The 23,131-nt window shown below is 44.9% G+C and overlaps 2 protein-coding genes across 41 annotated transcripts in view; both read right to left on the bottom strand.

Annotated features, from left to right (window-relative positions):
• Positions 1-19,407, bottom strand: part of MADD (MAP kinase activating death domain) — a 67,941-nt gene extending 48,534 nt beyond the window's left edge. For 34 of the 37 annotated variants that reach the window (XM_083840434.1, XM_083840425.1, XM_083840436.1 and 31 more), the window contains exons 1-4: positions 19,252-19,407; positions 6,904-7,093; positions 2,977-3,591; positions 5-308 (exon numbers count right to left, since the gene is read on the bottom strand). In XM_083840434.1, coding sequence (XP_083696560.1) covers positions 5-308; positions 2,977-3,591; positions 6,904-6,965 — 981 coding nt within the window. In that variant the 5' untranslated portion in view covers positions 6,966-7,093; positions 19,252-19,407. Of the gene's footprint in view, positions 1-4; positions 309-2,976; positions 3,592-6,903; positions 7,094-12,635; positions 12,773-18,922; positions 19,193-19,251 lie in introns of those variants that run through there. The other 3 variants (XM_083840413.1, XM_083840424.1, XM_083840433.1) reach the window with 3 other exon arrangements.
• Positions 19,408-20,964: 1,557 nt separating this feature from the next.
• The window catches only part of NR1H3 (nuclear receptor subfamily 1 group H member 3), a 30,301-nt gene continuing 28,134 nt past the window's right edge, over positions 20,965-23,131 (bottom strand). For all 4 annotated transcript variants that reach the window (XM_083840500.1, XM_083840503.1, XM_083840501.1 and 1 more), the window contains exon 9: positions 20,965-22,899. In XM_083840500.1, the coding sequence (XP_083696626.1) occupies positions 22,753-22,899 (147 nt within the window). In that variant the 3' untranslated portion in view covers positions 20,965-22,752. The remainder of the gene's footprint in view (positions 22,900-23,131) is intronic.

Below are 23,131 nucleotides of genomic sequence, written 5' to 3'. Positions count from 1 at the left end.
CTACCTTGTGCTCCAGAAGGATGCAGGTCAGCACCTGCAGACAGGCATCCACTCCCAGCAACTCCAAAGGCAGATGCAATGGAAAATCCACCAAGGTGAAGCGGGATGGATCAGGAAGAGCAAAAGTCAAAGCTGGCTGCAACTCATGTGGCAAGACTTCCACATCCACCCGCTTCTGGCCAGCGACGGGCATCGGCGAACGCAGCAGCCTGTATATCCAGGCCTCAATCTCACGCAAGTCGTGCAGCAATGCACTGGACTTCTCCTCCACAAGGAGGGAGCCTGTGAAAATCCGCCACATTGTGTCCCTGCACGTGGAGAAAAAGAAGATTAACACTCCACAGCTTCATTTGACAGCCATTCCTCTTCAGGGTTGCATGGCTCTTCGAGGGAAAGGGAAGAGCCACCAAGAATTAAATGATGCAGCTAACATCTTTGGCCACTCAAGGGAAGGGAAGACAGGGATTTAACCTTGCTGAAACAACAGCTGTGGGGAAGTACAGATCTTTCTGAGGCAGAAGTCAACACAAGTATGCCACATTGGTCCGAGAGGTCATTCATTCATTTAAACGATCTGGTAAGGTCCAGATCTCTGAAGACACATCCTGCATTGCCCTGGTGCTTGAAATTCAGCCTGCAACTGGGATACTCTCGTATCTTGTCCAGAAATGCTGCAGCCCGGTTGACTGTACGATTGCTTCCAGCAGTTCTACAAACTTTTTCAAGGATATGAAATAATAACTTGAGATAATAAAAATATGCCACACCAAGATCTCCTGGGTGTTTTCGCATCATAAAATATTTTTACATCCTCTCTTAAATTGCCTTTTATCGTTCTGACAAGCTGAACGACCCACAGCAGAAGTGGCTGCATTTCAGCTGAGAATATAAATTTCTGAAAGTTGTCTGGGAAGCATATAGGTACCTTAGCAAAACAAGCAGACATTTTTCTATGCATTAAGCTAGCAATCTGCAAACTTCTAGCTCAAAGGCAGGCTGGCCAAAAAGCATGTACAGCATTGCTCAAGCCTTCAGTGCTTCAAAACTTGAAACTGGATCTGACAAGGGAAGCAACGTGGATAGTCCTTTTGATCCCTTAATGCTGTAGCACAGTATGCACGATGGCTGGAACCTGCTATAACCACTGGGCACAAATTTCAGCCTGATAAATATTTTTGGTTACTGTGATAGGTCTGTTAGAATGGGATGGCTCAAATTAGAGCTCAAATGGCTCAAATTTAAAAAAAAAAAAAAGAAGAAGAAAAAAGGATGACACTGGAGACCTCATAAAGAACAAAAAATTACAGAATTTTGGAGGGGTCAAAACAACAGCAATTTGAGATTACGCTGACTGATACACCTCTCAGGAACTGTGATGCTTCCCATCCTCTGCTCCTCCCTCAGCCACTTGTAATGCACAGGACATTAAGTTGTTAACAGGCACACTCAACCTTCTGCAAGCTGTAAGCTGGCATTTTTATTCTGCAACCACTTCAAAACCACTCTACTTTTCCAGGTCACAGCTTGCAAACCACACAGTAATTCAAACCAGCAGCTTTACTCGTCCCCCTGATGGATGCTTAGCCTCCTCCTCTTGCCTTCCTCATCTGTCACTCAGTTCTTCTCCTCTTAACTCTAAGAATTATGGTCAACAACGGCAATTTTTTAAAATACTACATGCCATTCAAACACTGGAATGCATCAGCTCTCCTTTCAAAATTCAGTTGAGTTCACAGAGTTGAAGAAAGTCATAAAATTTAGCTCTTTTCTGCCTCAGAAAAGATTAGACTAAACCAAGTGATGAAATAAGCTCCCTTAAAGCATACTTCCATTAAAAAAATATTTTTTGTTCTGAGAGAAACATTTTTTCCTCACCGTCAGTGGATTCAGGTGATAAATCTGTTAATGCAGGAATTGACACAAGCCCAGCACAATCTCCTAGAGCTGTTCTGGGGCAGGAACCCAACAAGCAGGTCACCACTCTCTGAAAAGGGGCAGACTTCCTCTTTCACAAAAAGCATACAAAGATGCAAGTGTCAGATGTCCTGTCAATTTTTGCTTTTGAGATGTTTAAGCTGGAGCGTACCAAGCTACAAACTCACATTAAGAGCTATCTCACAGCTCAATCCCTCTTAATAGTAAGGTAATTCCCTCTTTCTCCAGAGATTCATTTTATATTTGCTCTTATTAGTTCATGTATTGGAAAGGAAAAATATCTTCCTGGCATGTAGGTGTCAGGTACAATACAAATATACATCCATAACTGATACACATAAAGACCTTGGTCCTTCTGTACCCTACATTGCAACAGCTTTTGTTACATACCCAGCATTATAATAGCAGATATGTAAGATTACCAAATTACATAAAAAAAATACCAAGATCCTATTTAATTTGCTGTTGCAAACCTCCATTCCCATATGCTTCATAGCCAGCTCCTTCGTTTCCTACTCTCTCCCCTCTTCAGACTTGTACTTTGATCTCCTTCAGCCATTCCTGCTTCTCTAGTCTGCTCTCTCCCATGCTGAAGTTCAGACTGTGTTTAACGAGCTTATGAAAAGTACTTTCATCATTTCCCTCTGGCCCCAAGTTGAAATTCTCCCTGCCATTTCTCAACTGTTTCTAATCTGCCAGAGAACCACTAGCCCTGACACGCACTGCCACGGAGCTTATACACCAAAGCAACAATCGCAGCATCAGTGCCCAGTTTCACAAAGATCATGTTCAGTCTGTTGTTAGCAGTGCCTCCACAGGCATATCAAAAATTAAAATCATACCAGGAGACAGAACCAGACAGAGAAGTTTTACACAAATCATCACAAAAATTTCCCTTTCCTAGTGTGATTCTGGGTTAAAACTGCAAAAAAGATCAACCACCAATTTCTGCAGCTACACCTATGGAGACAATTTGTCATGACAATTTGACAATTGGAAAAAAACAGTGGGAGGAAGAAGTTTTCTCCCCCCTCAACATACCTCTGCACTCCACGAGGAATCCCCAATTTCTTGCCCAACAGTCTTTCACTACAGCAGTCCACAAGTCGCTTGAGGGTGTACAAACATTCACGGAAGGTGGAAAAGAAGGGATAGTGACTGAGGATGCACAGAGAAGTCAGGGTGCTGTTCCGAGAGCGATGGCTGCCTTTGGCCAGCCGCTTACTGCGTGGTGATCGATTCACATCTGGGGTAGACTCTGTACTTGGAACCTGCAGCGAAGAACCGCTCTCTGAACTCTCAGTGCCCACATCCTCTTGGGGTGCAGACACATCCCCAGATTTGGTGATTTTCTGTCCCTCACGAGCTCGATGTCCTCCTGTGCCTTCTCCCTTCTCCTTAGGTACTCGCTTCTGGAAGGAGCGGTAGAAGTTGACACAGATTCCATAGCGAATGACACCTGTATCCTTGTCTGTGAGTGTGAAGACGAAAGAAATGTCATCACGGAAGCTCATGCGTTTCTGCCGCACGCTCAGGCATCCTTCTGGCTGGCAAAAGAACACAACGTCGGGTGGCAGAGGAAAGTCCACGTGATCTTCTAGAGGATAACGTCGGAGCAGCTCAGGAGTCTGAGCAACACTATCACTGCTTGGCTGCCTACAAAAAACAAACAAACAAAAAAAGCAACACACGCTTACGTGATTAATGTTGATAAAATCTTTGGTATCTCCCTAATGACAGGTCAGGGGCCTGCAAGTTCAGCTTCATCTTTGGTTCTCCTCAAACCTAATATCCAGGGGAAGTGCAGCACTTCAATCACTAGCCACAGTTCTCAATCACTAGCACAAGCCCAGGAACTGCAGAAAGGTTAAATAAAAGCCTACACCTTTGTTACCAAGGCCCAACAAAGAGTCCCTCTATTCAAATTTGACTCAAGGAGCATGATATTCCCAGGGGAATAACATATTGCTATGTTTCCCTGACTTTGATTTCCAAAATGAGTTTAACTGCATGGGTCTCTGGGGAATACTTGGGTAGGAAAGACACTGTCCCCCTCCAAATACACAGTCTGATGAAAATTCAGTGGATGAACAAAATGAAAAAGTGTAAGAGAAAGCCCTCTAGAAGGGCTTTGTGCACCTATTGCACGTCCCTGGAATTTATGTTGACCTATAAGGAAGACATACTGACAACATTTGGACTGTTCCTAGAGAGGTTTCTAAGAAAATAATAAATTATAATATCCTGCCAAGGCAAATAAAGGGGGGCCCTGATAAAGGTTAAAACATCATGTCAGTCATGGAAGCCACACCACAATTTTGCCAGGCTACAAAAAAGGAAGCAGCTGTGACAGAAGTGTAATACAGCTAACAATACTGTTAGATGATGTATAACATACAACAAGCTTTAACAATTCCAGCAGAAATGCATTGTAACCACGGGCTGAAAAGTAGAGGAAAAACCAAGAATGGTAATGCTTTTCCAGTATGAATGTGGGAACAGGCTGAAAGCAAACAAAAGCAGCAAAAAAAAAGCTGCCTTTAGTCAGATAAAGAGTCAACAGACCAAGTGATCCAAGTAATACAAAAAAGATCTTAGTTTATTTGGTGAAGCACATTACAACCTGTTGTTGATTTTATTAACCCTAAATGACATTGGCTTCCGTTAAGTTAGCAATAGAGCCCTTGACAAGGTCCATGAACCCAAAACCTCATCCTGTAAAATTGTCATTAAAAAGTTTTAGCAAATGTGTGTGTGTGATTGATTTTTTTTTTTAAAGTTGGAGTGTGAGCTACTACAAAAGCTGGGTAGTCATACGCAGGCCTACTTAATACTGTGTCTCACCAACCTTTGTACAGTAAATCACTAATGGAACACAAAGACAGGCAACACTATTTATACCTGATTTCCCACCAAAAGAACAGCTTGTTTCAAAGCATTAACTAATTTTCCTACCACCACTTTCCCATGAAAGTTACCCAAATAACTGCCAGAGAAATAATAATGTGAAAACCAGAAAGCAAGGGAAGAAAAATATTTCCAAAACAATCTCTCTCTGGTTTGACCCCTTTGCTATAAAGTCTGTCCTCTTCCCATTTTCTACAGTAATTAGGATTTAAGTAAGCACAATACTAAATGGGATGCAGGAGCCCTGGCTCTACCATCACTCTCCTGAGGGACCTCATGCGAGACATTTTCTCACCTTAATACTTTAGATTTGCCCATTTCAAAATACAGATGAAACTTATTCTTCTCTTATTTGAGAAGTGCTGGATTTAAAAGCAAAACAAGCAAAAAAAAAACAGACAAGTAGCAATAGAATGTTTTTAATTTACAAAAGAAAATCGCTGGCATAAATAGTTCTGCTGAACATAGTTCTTCCAAACAAAAAACTTTACTAAACTAAAAATAAACATGCTTTAGTAAGACATAAATTGGTAACAAAATCTATACTTCCTGAACGGTTAAGTACTGAAATATTGTAAGAAAATAAGAGCCTTAAAATCTTTTATGTATTAGTATCCACTAATGCATCACCTGTTAAGAAAAATGTCAAATAATATTGGTACTGTTTAAAGAGTCTACTTGGAAATAAACGGCTATAAAAAGTCATCAACAAAGTACCAGTTAATATATCCTAAGTTCATGTCTTTACAGTAATATGAGCTACAGAGAGAAAGACACAGTCTTCTCAGACACTTAGAAGAATTATATCTAATAAAAAGGAATACTTCCAGAAGACATTGCTACTTGTGCGCTGTGGTAACGAGATGTGATGGTAAAGCCACATGGAGCTCCTAAGGAACCTGCAGTGGAAGTTACTTCTGTCAACTGCATCTCTTATCAGAGGCACTTGTTGAAGTGCCTAGTAAGACAACAGACCTCTAAGCAGTAGCAATCTAATTATTGTTGCCTAGCAAAAAAATGAAATGATGCTAGCAAATCCTTAAGTGAGGACAGTGGACACTGTGAGCATCACTGGAGGAGGCAGTTAACATTTCCTCCCTCTTCTTTACCTAGTTACTTTCCAACTCTCACAGAGAAATCGTGGTTATTTTTCTACAGACAATAAGAAATAATTAAACTATTGAATTATTCTGTCCAGAAGACACAATAATAAAACAGTTATTACTTAGGAAATTACTTCATTTCCTCCACTTAGCCTATTTCAATATTGCACTCAAAGCATTTTGAAAAGAAAGTAGGAGGTAAAGCAACAGGCTGATGCACATAAAATGCTGATATTTAGAAACTAAAGTACAAACATTTCGGAACACACCCATTAAAGAAACTGGCAGAAAGTTACCACATAAACTCTGAATATAGAAAAATAACATTTGCTGAGCATCTGTGTATTAGATATAGAGTGTATGAAATATGGGGTTGACGTGTGTGCTGTTTAAGTAGACAAGCACAACATTTTATTTATTGATGGCTACTAAGACTAAAAAAAATGAATAATATATTAAAAGGATTCATGTAGTTCATAATAGGAGGAATGAGTATTAGAAGGAAAAGTGGCCAAGTAAGGTAAGTTTCAGACTTGTTTTTAAACTGGGTTTACAGACTACAGTTCAAAAGCTAGAGAAGTAAACCCAACTAGCATTTCACTTCCGTGTGGCTTTCAGTATTTGCAGTTTGTGAATCACCCTGTCCTGATGTCAGTGGAAGCAAAGTTGTTCAGACTCACAAGCTATCAGTCATATATAAATTGGCTACTCTTAGTCACCCTTTGCAGACACATGTAAAGGTCTGAAGACCACAAATTAAAAACCTCTGACTGCAGTAGTATCTTTCAGAAAGTGGCCTAGGCAAGTACATGCCCCTTTTTTTCACACATTCCAGTCAACTCTTATTCAGCACAAAGCACGGCCTCATCAATAGATGCCAGGCTATTTGTCATGCTGCCCCCCACGCCACCACCTTTACTGCCTACAGAAAAGCACAGCTGAGAATCTTCTCCATTACCTGGCTCCAATGATAACAAGGTAGTCAAGTAACCGAGGGCAGCTTTTCTTTTTCTGCACCATTGTCCTTGACCCCCTCCCTATGTCATCTCAGTGAATTCCTGTTCATGGATCCAGCAGTCGGTTATCCAGTCAGCCGTGACCAAGTGCCTTGGGGAGCAATTCGCTTTGAAATGTCTGGCCAGTTCAACCTATGATCAAGAAAACCAAAAGTGTCAAAGGCACAATCAGGAATAGCAATTACATATATGTATTAATTACATTCCCCCAAAGCCTGTATTCTGGGTAGCTACGGCCATCCCCAGACCTCCCTCTCTTCACGAGTATAAATATACACTATGAGATTTACTTCCACTTCACCTTTTTTGAATTGCTCATATAAACAATGCATACGCTCAGAAAGTCCCAACTCCAAGCTGGCGCATCCTTTCTGAACCTGCACAGACATCAGCATGAGCAGCTCTCGTTAACGTGCTGGGAGAAATCTCTACCAAGGCTGGCTCTCAACATAGCAACAAGATGCGGTTTACAGAGGGAAGCTGAATTACAGTACGGGTTGCTAATGGGAAGACAGGAAATAAAGAATAAACACAGGGTTATTCTCAGCGCCAGCTGATACTTTGCTTAAGGTGGAAGTAGGAGGTGCTTTCCAGAGGACATACAGGCACCAGAAAGTGAGACTGTAGTTAGAGCAAGATGATGAAGAAAAGGCACGATCCAGAGCATGCACCACATGCAGAAACGCAGCAGGGACTGAACGAGGCATTTCCTCTCAGGTGGGACGGAATGCAAAAATATAAAAAGGAACCCAGGGTGGTTTTGTTGCTTTATTAACAAATAATAGTAATACGGGAACTGTTTACATGTAGCCACAAAAGCAAAGCAAGATGAAACACACAATAAACAAGAGGATCACAAGAATGACCACAGACAAGCAAACAAGCCTGTCACTGGCAAAGGGCTATTCATGAAATGGTTTGAGGCAAAAGTGTCGTCCAGGCAAACCCCTGGGATTCCCACAGTGCTTGGGAATGCAGCCTTAAAATGGCAGCTAAACACAACTGAAGCAAAAACTGCAACCTGAACTTTAGGTGTCTGGTAAACAATGTAGCTAAAGAAGGGGTAGTATCAAGAGAAGCCCAATTGGATGTGATCCACCTCACCCTCCCAAACCTAATGACCTCCATGGCCCCAAACGACTGCGATCCCCACCACTTTTTCCTGTGAAGATACAGAACTGCATGCTTGAGCAGAAGTGCTTCCTGTAAATGATACTAAAGTTTCTTTCACCAACTTTAGTCCATTTCCTTGATCTTGTACATCTCAGGTTGTACAGATGCTCAACCTGTACTACAAGTTAACTGAACAGCCCACTAAAAACATTAATAAAGCTATCTTATATTTAAAAAGAATGAACAGATTGTCTTTTGGCGTGTACTGATAACGAGGTTTCTATTTCGATTTATCTTTACCTCCTAAGGCTATCATAGAATACAGAGAATTATTAGTGTACTAAAACCTTTCAGTTCTGCAACATAACACTTAGGTTTTATTTGTATAAAAGTATATCAAATTTACTAACAAGCTGAAAACCTGAGTCAAATTAGGTAATTTTCTTGACGTTTCTCTCATTACTTCACAACCAAAAGCTAGGTAAAGGCACTGTAACCATCAGTATTCATAACCTCATTCAAAGCCTAGCAACACATCAGCTTTTTTTCCAGCCCTTCGTATTTCAGGCACAGTTGGGGAAGTTCATTCATTATCCCTCCAAACAGCACTAAGAATAACACGAAAAATCTGTGAATGTATAATATTTACTGAAAATGAAATGCATACTAGAAAGCATTAATTATGGAGTAAAAAAATTAAAAGAAATCTTAACACATCCCCTCCACCCCCAAATATTTTTTGAGACTTCACAGTCGGGTTTCAGTAGATCCTTAATTACAGTTGGAGTAAGGTCTGTAAATGACAGCGATATGAAACACCCTCTCTCAGCAGCAATATTTTTTATAAATTATCTTCTCTAAACAACAGACACAGGAAGCAAAGCTCCTGTTTATTCATTTTAATGGTATCGCTGAAAGCACTGAAGAATCTGTCCTGCGACAGCTCTTGATCCAACACATACTGCGAGTATCTTGGTGTACGCAAACTTGAGAGGAACAAGATGAAATTGGGATGATCATATGGTTATTTTGCCTTCAGTTTGGAAGGAAAACAGATAAAGTCATTATTCAAATAGTTTTACCCAGAAACTCACTGTTCAGTTACAGCTATGAGCACAGGAACAAGTTACCATGAGGTGCCCAAGAAGTACAACTTTGAGAAACTTTTGCTACTCAGTGGTAACCAAATTACGTTCTTCCTCTGTTACAGAGGATCCTGCCCCTCAGTGAACATGGAGTAAGTAAACTGCATTTACCATGGAGTAAAAACATCTGCAATGACAACAGATCAACTGAGAAGCTAAAAGAACAGAACCTTAGCTTACCCCTCAGTGACTGTCCATATCCTGTGCTTTTTCTTCAGTTGTGTAGCCTGGAAAACATTTCTTATGACTGCAGTTCATCAGAGCACAAAGAGGACATCTCTTTTGGAAGATGAAGTTTTGGTGAATTGGAGCAAGAGCAAGAAGAATCAGAATGAAGTTTAGGTATTTTTTGCCTTCCTTTATTCAATCTCTCCTTCACAGATTTAGTATTTAGAAGGGTGATAACAATTAAAGAGCATTAGATCAGCATTTGCTGGAACTCACCTTCCTGCTCCTGGTTGCCACTGGACACCAGGGTTAACTTGTAGAAGCCAACACGAACAGGCTCCACAGTCCTGCCTCTCTCCCTGCAGCTGCCCAAAGCTCGCTTTCAGGCCACGCTTTGTGCTGGTACAAGTGCTCATGCAGTGACATCATGAATCAGACCAGGGAACTGATAAGGACTAAAATTAACACCCTTCTTTCTTTCTTCTTCCTTTCCCATGCCACTTTAGTTTTTACTGGGTTATTTCTATGACTAGATTCACCAAGTGGCCACACAAGTGCTCGTGCAGGCACAAGGAAGAGGTAGGAGCAAGCAGCTCGGGGAACATGACCATGAACTACTACTGAGAGCTTACTTCTCTGCACGCAATGAGGAGGTGAAGCAGCTTCTTCCTCAGAAATTTGCTATCATCCTTCCTCTAGCTTTTACAAACCAAGTACATTAGAACAGAAAGAGACCAAAGATTGAAGAAGATCTCTCAGTCGCTCCTCTCATTTCTCCTCTTTCATGTTACCACTGGGACCTGAGAATATACCACTGAACTGAGAGTATCTTGGTACAGGTTTTGACACTGATGGCTTGCTCTCCCTCTCGAGCTCCTTTAACTCTAGGTTGCTTTTTCTGAACTTGTCTTCTGCAGCGTGTTCTCTTTGTACAAACATCTTGGATGCAGCCCTTTGAAGGCTGCGTTCTCAAGCAACGCTCGAGAAGAAACTGCCTGCAGCTGTGGCTCAAGGAAGGGGGAAAAAGAAGTGAAGGCCACCACAGAAGCATACTGTACAAACACATCGTGCTTCAGAGATCAGCACTGTGTAAGTAAGCACTCAGAGGGATGGTGAAGAGGTTGGTGAGAATGAGCACTACCCACGCACCACAGCAGCTATCAGCAGCCCTCGTGAACTGGTACAAACTGACACAGTAGCCCAGACACAAAGACAGAGGCCACAGCCAGCACTAACCTATGGTTTTCCACTAACTGAGACAAAAAGTGTTCAAAACAACACTTCTATTATTGGCACTACACTACTCTTCAAAATTCCCCAAACACCCACGTTTTGGTTGTAGCAGAACTTCTACAGGACAAGCTGTGTGGTATCCTGCAAGCTGAAGTCCTCCCAGAAATAAAAATCTCTGTAAACACAGCAGGGAAAGCACCACACCACAGGATGGATATAGTAACATGACAGAACTGCAGAAGACTCTTTATCAGTTTAGAGTCATCCGTGTCAGACCGATACCCCAGCACTAGTCCCCTGGGAGACATGAACAGTGCGGCGCCTGTCTCATCCACACCTCGAAGTCTCCAGCCTTTGCTAAAATGTCTTTTCTTTCTAGATGCAAAGCTAGAGGAACAAAGTCATTCAGTCAAAGAATAACCTGAACTCCAGCTTTGACAGACCAGTCTTACACCCACCTATATGACAGTCAGCATGCATTTAAAACAACTCGTTTGCTCAAAAGAATGATACGAAGACAGCAGAAGATTATTTTCCAACAGGCAGATGCTAAGCCCTCCTGCGTGGTGCTTCCTCACCAGTTTAGGATGGCAGCAGAATGAGGTCTGTCCTTCCTTTATCTCTGGCTTTTATCTGACACAAGAAACATACTACTCAATTACAAGTGAATGGATCTTAGAATATAAATCGGGGTCAGACAATTCAATTTAGTAACTGCATAAGTAAAGAGCATACAGTGGGGCATTAATATCTAAGAGAAAAAGGAGGAAGCTCATGAAGAAGACAGCAAGAATTACAGGACAGAAGCCATACGAATTCTGATTCATTGAAACCTCATCTTGCAAAAGACCAGATTTCCAACCATGTCCAGAAGGAACAATTTTCAGTTCTAAAATATCATTGGAACATCTTGAATTTCTATTTATATTCAGCCAAGACAGTGTGTACTCAGCTCAGATCTATAGCCAACCTTACTGCGTTGTTTACTGAGAAATCAAGACATTACATATGAATCGAACTAAACTGAAAGCTGAAGCAAACACAGATATGGCCAGGAGTTTCAATGCCCACTTTTTGGTTGACTTATGTTTCATTTTCTCATGTTACACACCGTGAGTACACTGAGAGAGCTACTTCCAGCCATGACCTGTGTTTTAGCATCTACTACTTGTGCTTGTATTAAGCTTTTAAAGAAACAGACAAGCAGTCCCCGTTTCATATTAGCCATTTTATACCTTTGCTGCTTAACAGCTATATTAAACACTGCTGTAGTTTTATGCTTAAAAATATGCAACATCCTTAGGAAGCCCATTGTGCTGTTTCTCCCCTATCCAGGCACTATGGCGGCTCCACGAGCACAACGAACACAGACAGGAGTGCATGTGGGTTGAGAACACCCCCTCCTCCTGAGCCTGATGGAAGAGCTTGACAGAAGATTGAACAATATCTGAAGTCAGACCTGGATGGACTTGCTATACTGGTGCAGCTGCTTCGCTTGTGTTACCATCCACCTTGCCAAGAAAGCAGTGCGTGCCAATGCTGTGACTCCTGAACAGATACTAGCACTGACACAACTTGAGGGGAAAAAAAAAAAAAAAAGGTATTTTCAAAGCATTCCAGACATACCTAAAGCAGACAACGGTATATTTATCTAGCATAGGTAGCCTACAATGTAGGTGTGGCTCCATGAAACGCAGTAGTTCCAAGTATAAGAACCCCAGCAGAGAACGGGGCTGCAGGGCGGTTCTGAAAGCATCCTCCCCGGAGCACCGGCGTTGCGTGGGTTAGTAAGAGCTCTTACAGATGAAACAGCAGATGAATCCCAACTGCTTCCACTTCTCATATGTACATAAAAGGTTGAGAAAAAGGACGTGCCAAGCTAGACTAAAGAAAATTATAGAATGAAGTGTGAAAACGGTTTTTGGTGGTACAAAAAGATGTCCTTAGAAGCCCTTCTGATGAATGTGAGTAACCCAAAGACCTCTTCCTTTCCTCCTACCGAAGGATGATATTACCTCACTGTGTTCCGCGAACATGCCTGACGCTACTGACACAGCCAAACATCTTCAGCCTGCACATCGGTTTCCGGCAAAATGGAGGTAGCTTGCATAGCCAAAAATAGGCTTAACGTGACCAGAACTGCTTCACAAGCAGAAGCATCACACGGCACAGCCGGGAGCCTTTTTACAGCACCACAAGACTGAAGCTAGGCTGGTTCAGGTTCTCAGTTGCCATAGTAACAGATTTCGGTGTCCTTTTCATATGCTGGCCCTCCAGCTGCTTCCCTCCTCGCTTCCCCCCGCTTCGGCCAAATGTCTGTGCAAAGCAGCCTGCTGCCGGACATGCGAGACCACGCAGCCGCCACATATGCACGAGCTGTAAGAACAGAGCCACGGGTAATCTGATTCAGATCAATCTCCATAGCAACCCAGCCTTCAGTCCCCAGATCCTGGCTGCTGGCCCTATTTATAGAGCAGCGGCCGCGCTCCACCGCCACGGCTCCCGATGCTGCTGCTGCCACCGGCAGCACCACGCCTTGGCCTGGCACAAGAAGCGCCTGGGGGTACCCTCAGACGTACCCCAGCAGCCGCAGGCCCCTGAGCTGGATGGCAGACTGGTGTCTGCAACGCATTAAGAGCCTCCCAGGCGGTAAGGTTCTCCGTGTGCGTGAGCACGGAGCATCAGCAGTGGTTACTGCTCACCAAACGTGAGGCCCTATCGCGGCTGATGAAATCCTCTCGTCTAGGTACGCACACGATGCTGCCCCAGATGTCTGCTGCCGCCGGTTCCTTATTCGTGTGCAGAACGGACGTGCAAAGCCTGCTAGCACGACCGGGCAATCCTAACGGGAACTTGCAGGCGGCAGAAAACACAAAGGAGTTGTCCCAGCGGTCCCTGTCCCAGAGGCACAGCTGTGCCCAGCGGCAGGTATTTGAAAGGCATGGGGCTCAGGTGTCCAACTGCTGTTTCCAAGAAGAAAAAAGAAGGAAAGAAAATCCAAGACCAAGGTCTTGCATTAGCCATGAGAGACAAGAAGGTAAGGATGAGCGGCATGCAAACACTGTGATCCATTTTATTCTACTGCACTCTTGGGGAAAAGCATCGATGATATGCTAATGCGGGAGAAGCACATACTTTTACATTTCTCCAGCTGGTGACAGAAAGGAAATGTCCGATTTTAGCACCAGCCCTGCCTGCATTTTTAGCACTTCAGTTTAGGTTACAGCCCCTATTCGCTTCCCCTCCCTTGCTGCCTGAAACAACCCTTTCATACCCGCCCCGCAGATCACGACTAACCGTCCTTGTGCAGAACAGAAATTCTGGCATAAAAACACTCTCTTAACCTGGCCAGCCCTCTGTACAACAGCACCATCACAAAATACAAGAGCCGCCCCCGTTATTTCTACCTTCAGCCTTTTATCAGTCCTCAAGTCTCCACTAGCATCCACTCATACACTTTGCACGAACTAAAAAAAAATAAAAAATAGAAAAAGCCAACCGAAAACTACAGAACGCCCCTTAACTAAATTGGCTTCACCTTCTGCAGCCACTACGGGATTCCCATTCTTTTCCAAACTGGAATTGCTTCCAGCTTGAGTTTTGAGCTGGGAAACCTCCTCAGGGCACTGGAAGCGGTCCAGACCCCCGCCCGCCCTCGCCCCTCCATCCAGCTCAGCGCGTGACAAGCCGGCCACGGTTCCCGTAACGCGGCCACCTGCAGGTTTTTTCCAAAAGCCAAACACTGCAAACGCAGAGCCATAAAAAATTAACCAGAAGACAACAAAGCACACGGCATCTGAATTGAGGAAACTGCTGGACACGACTGCAGCCGCTAAATTATTCAGAGTCTCGCCCTTGCCCCAGGGCCTCCCCCAGGCATGGGAAGCAGCGCTGGGAGCGCCCAGAAGAGCCTCCTGCAAGGGGCAGCAGAGACCCGGGGCCAGAAGGAGCGAGGAGCACACCAGCATGCAGGGTTCGAGCTGCGACACTACCCACTGAACAGGTGACATCTCTGGTGACGCCGCCACCAGCAGGCACGGGAATTCAGCTCTTTCCTGGACATGGGCCATGCTGGCACAAATGATGGGTGCCCTCAGATCCTGACCATAAATTCAAGGCAGAAAGGGGGCAAACTCAAAACCAGCACAGAAGCACTGAAACGTTGCTCAGGATAATGAGAACTGGAAAATAAGCAGAAGCATTTGAAATGATTTAGTTACTCAGCTGCTCTCAGAGCCACAGAAGTGGCGCCCAGAAGCTGCTGTTTCTTCCGTCTTATCTGAGAAACACTCAGTCTGTCTCCCTCCATGTGCCACCTACCTTAATTACTCCTTCCGCCTACGTGCCTTCCCCTCCTTTTCATAAACACTGGGACAGAGCTAAAATTCCTACTCTAAACTGATCCTACTATTAATCTGCGTGACAAACGACAGTACCAGCTGGTCAAAACTGCAGGGAAAGCAAAGAGAAAAGCCCACTCCCTCCCCGCCAGAGCTGTGGCAGGTGGGAACCACAACGCCTGTGGGCTGCATTTAACGACAGACACGAGACCAAAGGGAGAAACGAGATGGTGTGGAGGACAGAAGACAAACGCCCCAAGCACCAGCCCCAGCAGAGCAGGGTTTAACCACTATCAAGCGGAAACAGATATAGATGCCGCGGCAGAGCGGCTCGGTGTTCTTGTGTGAAGCAATTCTGGAGTATCGTTATCACCAAACCCCCTCCTCCCCTCCTGCTATCTGATGAGCTGCACCAAGGCAAAGGAGGCAGAGCTTCCCATCCCGTGCCACAGGAGCCCTTCTGGAGCAAGTAGCACGGAGCCCGGCAAGCAGAGATGTGGGGGAGCTCGTGTCAAAGCTGCGCGTAAGGTGGAGAACGGCCACTTGACACCAGCAGTGGGAAATTCAGCTAAACGGGAACTAAAGACTACATTTCAGACTAAAATTCAGACTAAAAGGGAAGCAGGATGCTACGCTGTTGCTGAACTCACAGACACAACAAAGAAAGTGCAGAGATTAAGAGAAAATCATAAGGCTCTGCTCATAAGACATCGCACAGTTCTGGAGGCCACCAGGAAAGATACCATCAGCCCAGATATCTTTGTCCCATGTGTAATAAAAACAAGGTTGATTTCCTGATTGTCACAAATACCGCTGAGAGCAAGCGTTCAGAAATTAAGTCTTAAACAAACCAGAAAAGATAGATCGTGACAAACAGCACAGGACAGATCCAAGGCTAGGTGACGACCAGCTCTTTTTTGGGGACTGCCCCAGCTGTGAACATTGAAGGCTGTGGAAGAGATGGAAAACCACAACACTTTGTTCCTCCCTACTACACTGATGTGTTATTTCTCATGCTGACGTGGAAAAACACCAGCCTCTCACTTGACACAGCATCTCACAACCCACTGGCCTCTGGGCCCCAAAAGGGAGCCACCCCATTTGGGTGCCCTCAGCTACAAGGAAACGTCGAGCTCCTGGCAGTATGTGGGTCATGTCTGCAGTGCTGCGGGGTTTGCGGGTTTAATAGCTATTCTAGTTCCAAGAAACAAATCCGGAGCACATTTCTCGATTATCAACAGTAATTTTCACGTGGTCATGACAGATTTAAAGGCCTCCAGTGACAGAGAACCTAATCTCTCTAAAATTAGTTTCTATCTCAGACAGCAGAGCACACACAGGCTGAACTGCACAGGGCCAGTTACAGACAGCAGCAACTTTGAGCAGCAGGTCATCATAACAGGTTTTCACAGCTCCTGAGGTACAGAAGGAAAAGCCACAAACCCTTCCAGGATCAAACAAATACCACAATTACTCCACCGATTAGCAGATTATCCCATTAAAAACGCTCCCTTCCAACCACTGCCTCACACTACTTATTTTTATTTCACTTCTCTTGGTAGGTCGCTGACGATGCTTTTCCTTCACTAGAATTTATACCTTGAGGTAGACGGAGATTGTTTAAGCAGTGGAAATGACATTAATCTTACATATTAAGATTTCATTCCTGTTTCTAAATGCTTTCTTACACATTAAGATCGCATTCTGGTTGCTAAACCCTTTCCTCGTTCCTGCAAATCCCCACGCAGGAGTTGCAGTCTTTATTTCCTACCTTTGCGTTGAATAATGATGTCAAAGCCCTTCTGCTAAGGGGCTGCTCGGAAACATAACGCAGTACATCTTAAACGTCACCACAGCAAGGCCAGAGGACATCAAGAGGAATTAATCCAGGCTCTAACATATGCACGGCGGAAAGTAACGCTCGGCTCTGTACCTAGCTGTGGCAGAAAAGTGTCAGCTTCCATCTTGTGGGCAGGTTGACACTACCCACCTAGTTAAAACACCACAGCATGTAACGACAACATGACTAAATGTAATGTCAGATGACTAAATTTGCATCATTCGCTATCCGTTCTCAGGCACTAAATCTCAAACAGTATTATTCCCCCCAAAAGAAAGTAATTTCTCTAACAGATTTTTTTTCTTCGATTTCTCCCCAGACATATTAGCTCAAGTGCTGTACATTAAGAACTATGAGGAGATTTCTTCTCTCTGAATTCCACAGTACTTATGAAAATTTCTGGTATTAAACTAGAAAGTCACAAATACTTGGTTTTTCATCTGACTCATTGCATTAAACAGACCAGACTGAATATATTTGCAGAGGTATTTTCTAACACATCCCATCACACCCAACTTGATGATTCAGTAAGGTGAGAGGCAATGAGCTATAAATTAGGAGCCTCTGTACCCCTCTCCACAAGCCAGATCAAATCAAAGCCAATGTTAACTCAATGCTGACATTCTATAATGCCAAAAGCTACTGTGGCTAGATGGGCAAGGCTCACCATTAAATGTCTCTGAAGCTTCTATTTTTCATCTCCAACAACCTTCTGAAGCAGACTTAACTTGGACTTCATCATAGACACAGCCTGTCTGCTTGCAAAGGAATTACAGAACGGTACCAAGGTTGAAGAAGAGGTTTACCCAGTAGAATATCTACCTACGTTTCTTCTATAAAAGCTTTAAACTAGAGGACCTATCTTTCTGCCACTTGCTACACAGCCTTTAGTTCACCGCCATTCCTAATTTTACCATGTAACGCATGCATCATCAAAACATATCTTGGCCATGTTACGCATCTTGTATAGAAAACATTCTTTCAGCGGGGATATGATTTCCCTTTTCCTTTTTGTCCATCCAGTAAAACTAGAACTGCTTTAAAAGTAGTAACAGTATGGAGAGCCATGCAAACTCACAGCTTGAAAGAGGAAGACGTTAATTCGATAAAATTGCAAACAGCCAGACTTTCAATACATCCATAGCACTGCTAGAGAGGTGTGTACAAGATCTGCTCGTGCAGACAAGACTGTGTTATTTTCCAAACAAAAGCATGTTAGAGACTTTCTGATGATTTTCCATTTTATTAAGCACACAGTAAGATGCGTAAGGAGCATGTAATTTATTGTAGGGTGTATTAAACTGGGTCCAAAAGCTATAAAATTTCTAACAATACAACTGTAAAGCGAAAGGACAATTTCATAGCTGGAATGATCGATCAGTTCCAGAATTACGCAACATGCTATCAGATGATGACACGATCAGATCTTGCAAAAACTGCATTTTCACTACGCTGGTTGTCTTGGACGCTCTCTCTGATGTGTCAGTGCTGCAGATTTTCATTAGTGCTGAAAACAGCGAGTACTTCTTGTGCCTGCCCAAAATAGTTCCCAAGGTTCAAGCAGCATAAAGGCCGAAAATGGAGACGCCTCCCAAACAATCTGTGTTTGGATGACATTGGTTCGGTTATGTGACCCTCAGGACACCACAACACATCTTCCCTCCCTCGCTCCTGCCCGGCAGTAGCAAGCTTTTTGCAGATAAGCGATGCTGCAAGGAGCAGACCAAGGACACTCGAGAGCACGCCAACGGAGAGGCTGACCCCGGGCTGCGCTGAGCGTGGAGAAAATGGCTGGCCTGCCTCAGGAGAGCACCGCGTACGGCCAGGTTCACAGCTCTAGCCCACCTCCCCGCGATGGGGATCCACAGCGTACGCTGCTCGGCGTGGGCGCAAGGACAGCGTGGTACATGGGGGGAAAGGGAGAGGAGACGGAGAATGAATCACTTTCCCCCAGCGCTTATCGTTTCTCCAAGCGCTTCGTTATCGTGACTCCACACAAACAGTAACGTAGCGCGAGCTTTTTCCCTTGCTCTGCCTGACGAGGCGAGCCACACCGTAAATTGGCGACGGCCATTTCCAAGCGGAAAACGCTCCGATTAGACGTTATTTCAGCAAAAATTACCTAACGCCAAGTGGATTTCCTACCCCATTGTCTTGAGACATAGCAGGATCCGCTGCCCGCAAGCCGAGGGGAAGAAGCGCCTTTCCAGTCACGTTACTGCAGCAATTTCTTCCTCAGCGCCTCCCTCCCACCTGCCCCGGGCGCCCTGCCCCTTCCCTCCGGCCGGGAACGACCAACACCCGCTGCCGACACCGGCTCGGGCCGTGAGGGGAGGCCGGCGGCTCCCGCGGGGCCACGGAGCCCCGAGCAGCCCCTGGGCGCCGCGCCGAGATCACCTCACGCGGCACCTCACGGCCCCCGCCCGGCCGCGCCGCGCCGCCCGCGCTCACCTGCGCCGCCACAGCCACGGCCGCCGCCGCCGCCCCCCGGCCGCTCTGCGCCGCCCGGGCAGTTCCGCATCGAGCGCCGGGAGCCGCGGGGAGGGAGGGAGGGAGCGAGGGGCGGAGCGAGCCCCACACCGGCCGCGGGGGGGCGGCAGGTGCCTCCCGCAGGAGGGCGCAGCCGCGGAGCGCTGTGGGGAAGGCGGCGGGGCGGAGCGCGGGAAGGGGGCTGAGGGGAGGCCTTAGGGGCGAGCGCTGAGCGGTTCTGGGGGAGCAAGCCCCCAAAATGCCGCTCCTATCGTCCCTAGTGGCAGCCCCCAGGTGAAAGCTCGTAGCAAGCGAGGCCCGGGCCTGCCGGCCTCACGGGGCTGTGACGAGCTCGAAGTGGGGCTTTAGGGACTTCTTCACAGCGTTCATATGCTGCACAACCGCCTCCCTTGACTAACAGCGTATTACTAAAATCCTAAACATAAGCACTACCACCACTGGCATCCCACTGGTTTAAAAAAATACAATAAAGTGCAAAATGGTTAAAAACACAAAAACTTTTTTTTTTTTTCTTAAACAGAGCACAAAACATCTGTGGTCTTCCCCTCATAGAGGAATTGGGATTTCAGAAATTGGCCTGTCTTCTCCTGCTGCCCCCATCCATTTGAGCCAGCTGTGCAAACACGGCTGCTTCCTTCCTCCCTTCCATCCCTCCCCACCACACACCAGTGGCACTTCCAGCACCCTCCAACTTCTCCAGCTGCCAAATTAACAAAGCGAATTTGAAACAGGTTGGGGACAGAGACTGAGAGCAGTAGGTAGCATTCGGCAAATATTAAAGCACCACTGAGCTCAAGGCAAGTTTTCCCCTCACACTTGCTTATTTAACCTCCTTGGGCTAATGTGGGAAGTGGCTATAAAACTAGAAACCAATTCTGTTCTCATTTGCACTAAGAAAAATAAAGAATGTAAACTAAGGACTTACCTTTGCTTACAGGATCTTGCACAAAAGGATAGAGAAGCCAGAGCCAAGGAAATTCACTGTTTTCACAGCTGCCATCAACAGCAGCGTTATCGGTTGTAACTTGAAAATCCTTCATGCTTATATGCAGCTTTTATCTTCAAATTAATAAAAAATGAGATGGCAGATAGCTGCTCAAGCTGCAGCTTCAAAGCAGCGCCTGTTACCGGGCAGCAGCTTCATTGCCATTGCCTCTTCTGGCTGTTGACAGCCTCGTTTGTCAGCAAATCCTTGCAGCAGGGCCCAGCTGTCTCATCCATGCAGGGCTGGCTTGACCTCTTGAGGTCTGCTCACTATGCCCCACCTCACACCCTGCTGTCTCCTGTGGCTAGTTAATAGATAGGACCTATATTTCAATTTTGTTGAGCCAGGCTATGCAGAAAGTGGAGTGGAGCATGCAGAATAAGAGGCTTAAATTCCGAGTGTAGCTCACAAATTAAGGTAAAATATGTATGGATAATCAATAGTCCTCACAACATGTGCTTAAAGTCACTCATTTGCCAGCTACAGCATAAAGAAGGGTACATTGCGGGCTAAAATCTCACGCTAGAGGTTAAAGGAAACTGCCTGGGTTTGCACTGTTATTTTTGTTTTGCTACTTCCTGCTTCTCCCCAACCTATATTCTCACTTTCTTATTAGCTTGGAGTTTGTTACATCAAAAACGTTCCACCTTCCTCCAGTCTAATAAAAGGAACAACAGAGAACGCCAAAATCCTGTATTAGGCTTTATTCTTTTATATAAACATTAACATTTCTCAAACAGATTAGTTAAAAATACAGATTTTAACAAGATTTTTTGCAATTGCAATGAGTTATAAAAAACAACAGATTATTTTACAGATTGTTACAAGTGCTTTACAAAGGTGCAGAGTGAAGGCCAGTGGCAGGGGACCAACCTCAAGTGCAAAATGGACACGATACCCTCACCACGGGCATAGCGCTCAGATACACAGCCAAAAAACAAACAAACAAACAAAAAACAACGAGCCATTGTGAACCTAGGCTCTTGGGATGCTCACCGGGCAAGCAAACAGACCCCTATGACAGAGAAGGCTCATGAGACTAAGCTACCAGGATACTTCAGGTTACATCTCTGAGATCTGCCATAAGATGTTATTTCTTGGAAAATACGGAACAGATTTTGGAACAGTATTTTTCTCTTCTGTCAGACAAAATATTGCTGTAAATCCTAGAATACTTGAGGATGTGGATACTTAAGAATGTAGGGCATAAATCCAGCGTGGATCTCACTGTGCCCAAAGCGAAAAAAGATACAAGACCCAAGCGTCCTTCTAAAGCAGTTGGCACTCCTCACACAAAAGGAACCTCCATATCCCACGAGAATCACTAGAACCTTGAGCAAGTACCTTGGAAAGACTTTGGCATAAGGAAGAAGATGCAAGCGGATCTGGTTACACTCAATATTCCTGCAACCCGCGATCTGAGAGTTGTGCAGCCCATAGCTTACGCAATGCCCACATATTCCACTAAATGCAGCATGTCCTCTTCTCCTTGGCAAACACATCTTCACACTCACCTTGGAACACATGCCACATGCTCCAAATTCTTGGAAGTTTTTGAGATCCTTCCACCACACCTACCGTGTCTAGGTACCAGTCCTTCCCACCTTCCTCTCTTCTCTTCCACCCCTAAAGATAAAAATCTATGCCCTGATTTGTTTTGAACTAAAGTTTTCCACGTATTAGCAAATCACAGGTAAAGTGAACTGTCTGAGAACCATCGTGAGATAAAATTGTGATATATTACATTAAAAAAGTCCACTGCTTTATGCCTGATGTCTTCCTGATGTACAAATGTTCCCTACCCAGAGGACCTCCCTGTTAGACAAAGGGCATTACACATTAGAGGAATCTTCTTTCCAAAGAAGGGTCAGAGTGAAAGGGCAGCTCTAGAGATGAAGTCTCATAATAAAGAAATAACAGCTACTTCTCTTGGAATCTTTGTAAAGGGCAGTACGTACAAGAGATTTTATTTATCGGAAACCCAGTGAAACCCCTAGAACATCCACATTGACTTCCCTGAGCTCCTCAGATCCAGGTACACTGGGGACCCTGCAGAAGCCTTTTGAGCTGGGTTACTCTCAATAGAGATGGTTTGGCAAGTTCCTGCAAATTCATTTTCATAATCAACAAGAGAGGAAAGGATCAATGGGCCAATCCCCAGGACATGCTTAGAAAAGAGAAAGAGACTCTGAAGAAAGAGGTGTATGTGCGTGGGGAGGGTCTTCATTTCTACCGTTTTCAGATGTTTCATGCTACTCATTTGGGGCGTGGGCACTACATCAAAACCAACCCCCCCCATCTGATCTACCCCAGCTGCCTCCTGCATAATCTCGTGATAACACTGAAACCCCAGGCTCATCACTCCCTGCACCGCCTAGCCCAGAGTTCAGTGCTTTGGAGAGGGGAGGCTGGCTTCTTGTTAGCAAAGGCTGGGACATGGCGTTATGTCGGCATGTCAGTGCCCTGGGAGCATGCAGTCACTCATGCACATCCCAGATTTCTGAGAGCAGGGGAGGGAGTTTCTTGTCCTGCAGCCGAAGGGCAAACACCTGTTCAGAGTGGACGTTACTTAGTGTCCGAAGACTGACCAGCTTCATTAACATCCGTGGAAACATCAGGTGGTCCTGCAGGGTCAGATGAATTGGCAGCTGTTAGTAAATACAGACTAAAACTTTAAAAAGAAAAAAACAGATGACGCATTGTAAGCACAATCCCCATTTCCTCCAGAACTGGCATCCTCCAGCATGCGGCAGTATAGGGGAACACAAATACTACACCGTGTCCCAAAACACGCTTGCTAACTATGGAACATGATACAGGACAGCAGGCTATGACAGCTCACAAATCCTCCATTTA

Source organism: Anser anser (genome assembly GCF_964211835.1).
Source record: "Anser anser genome assembly, chromosome: 5".
Taxonomy (NCBI): domain Eukaryota; kingdom Metazoa; phylum Chordata; class Aves; order Anseriformes; family Anatidae; genus Anser; species Anser anser.
Note: the sequence above shows the minus strand (reverse complement) of the source record. Positions and strands in the feature narration are given on the sequence as shown.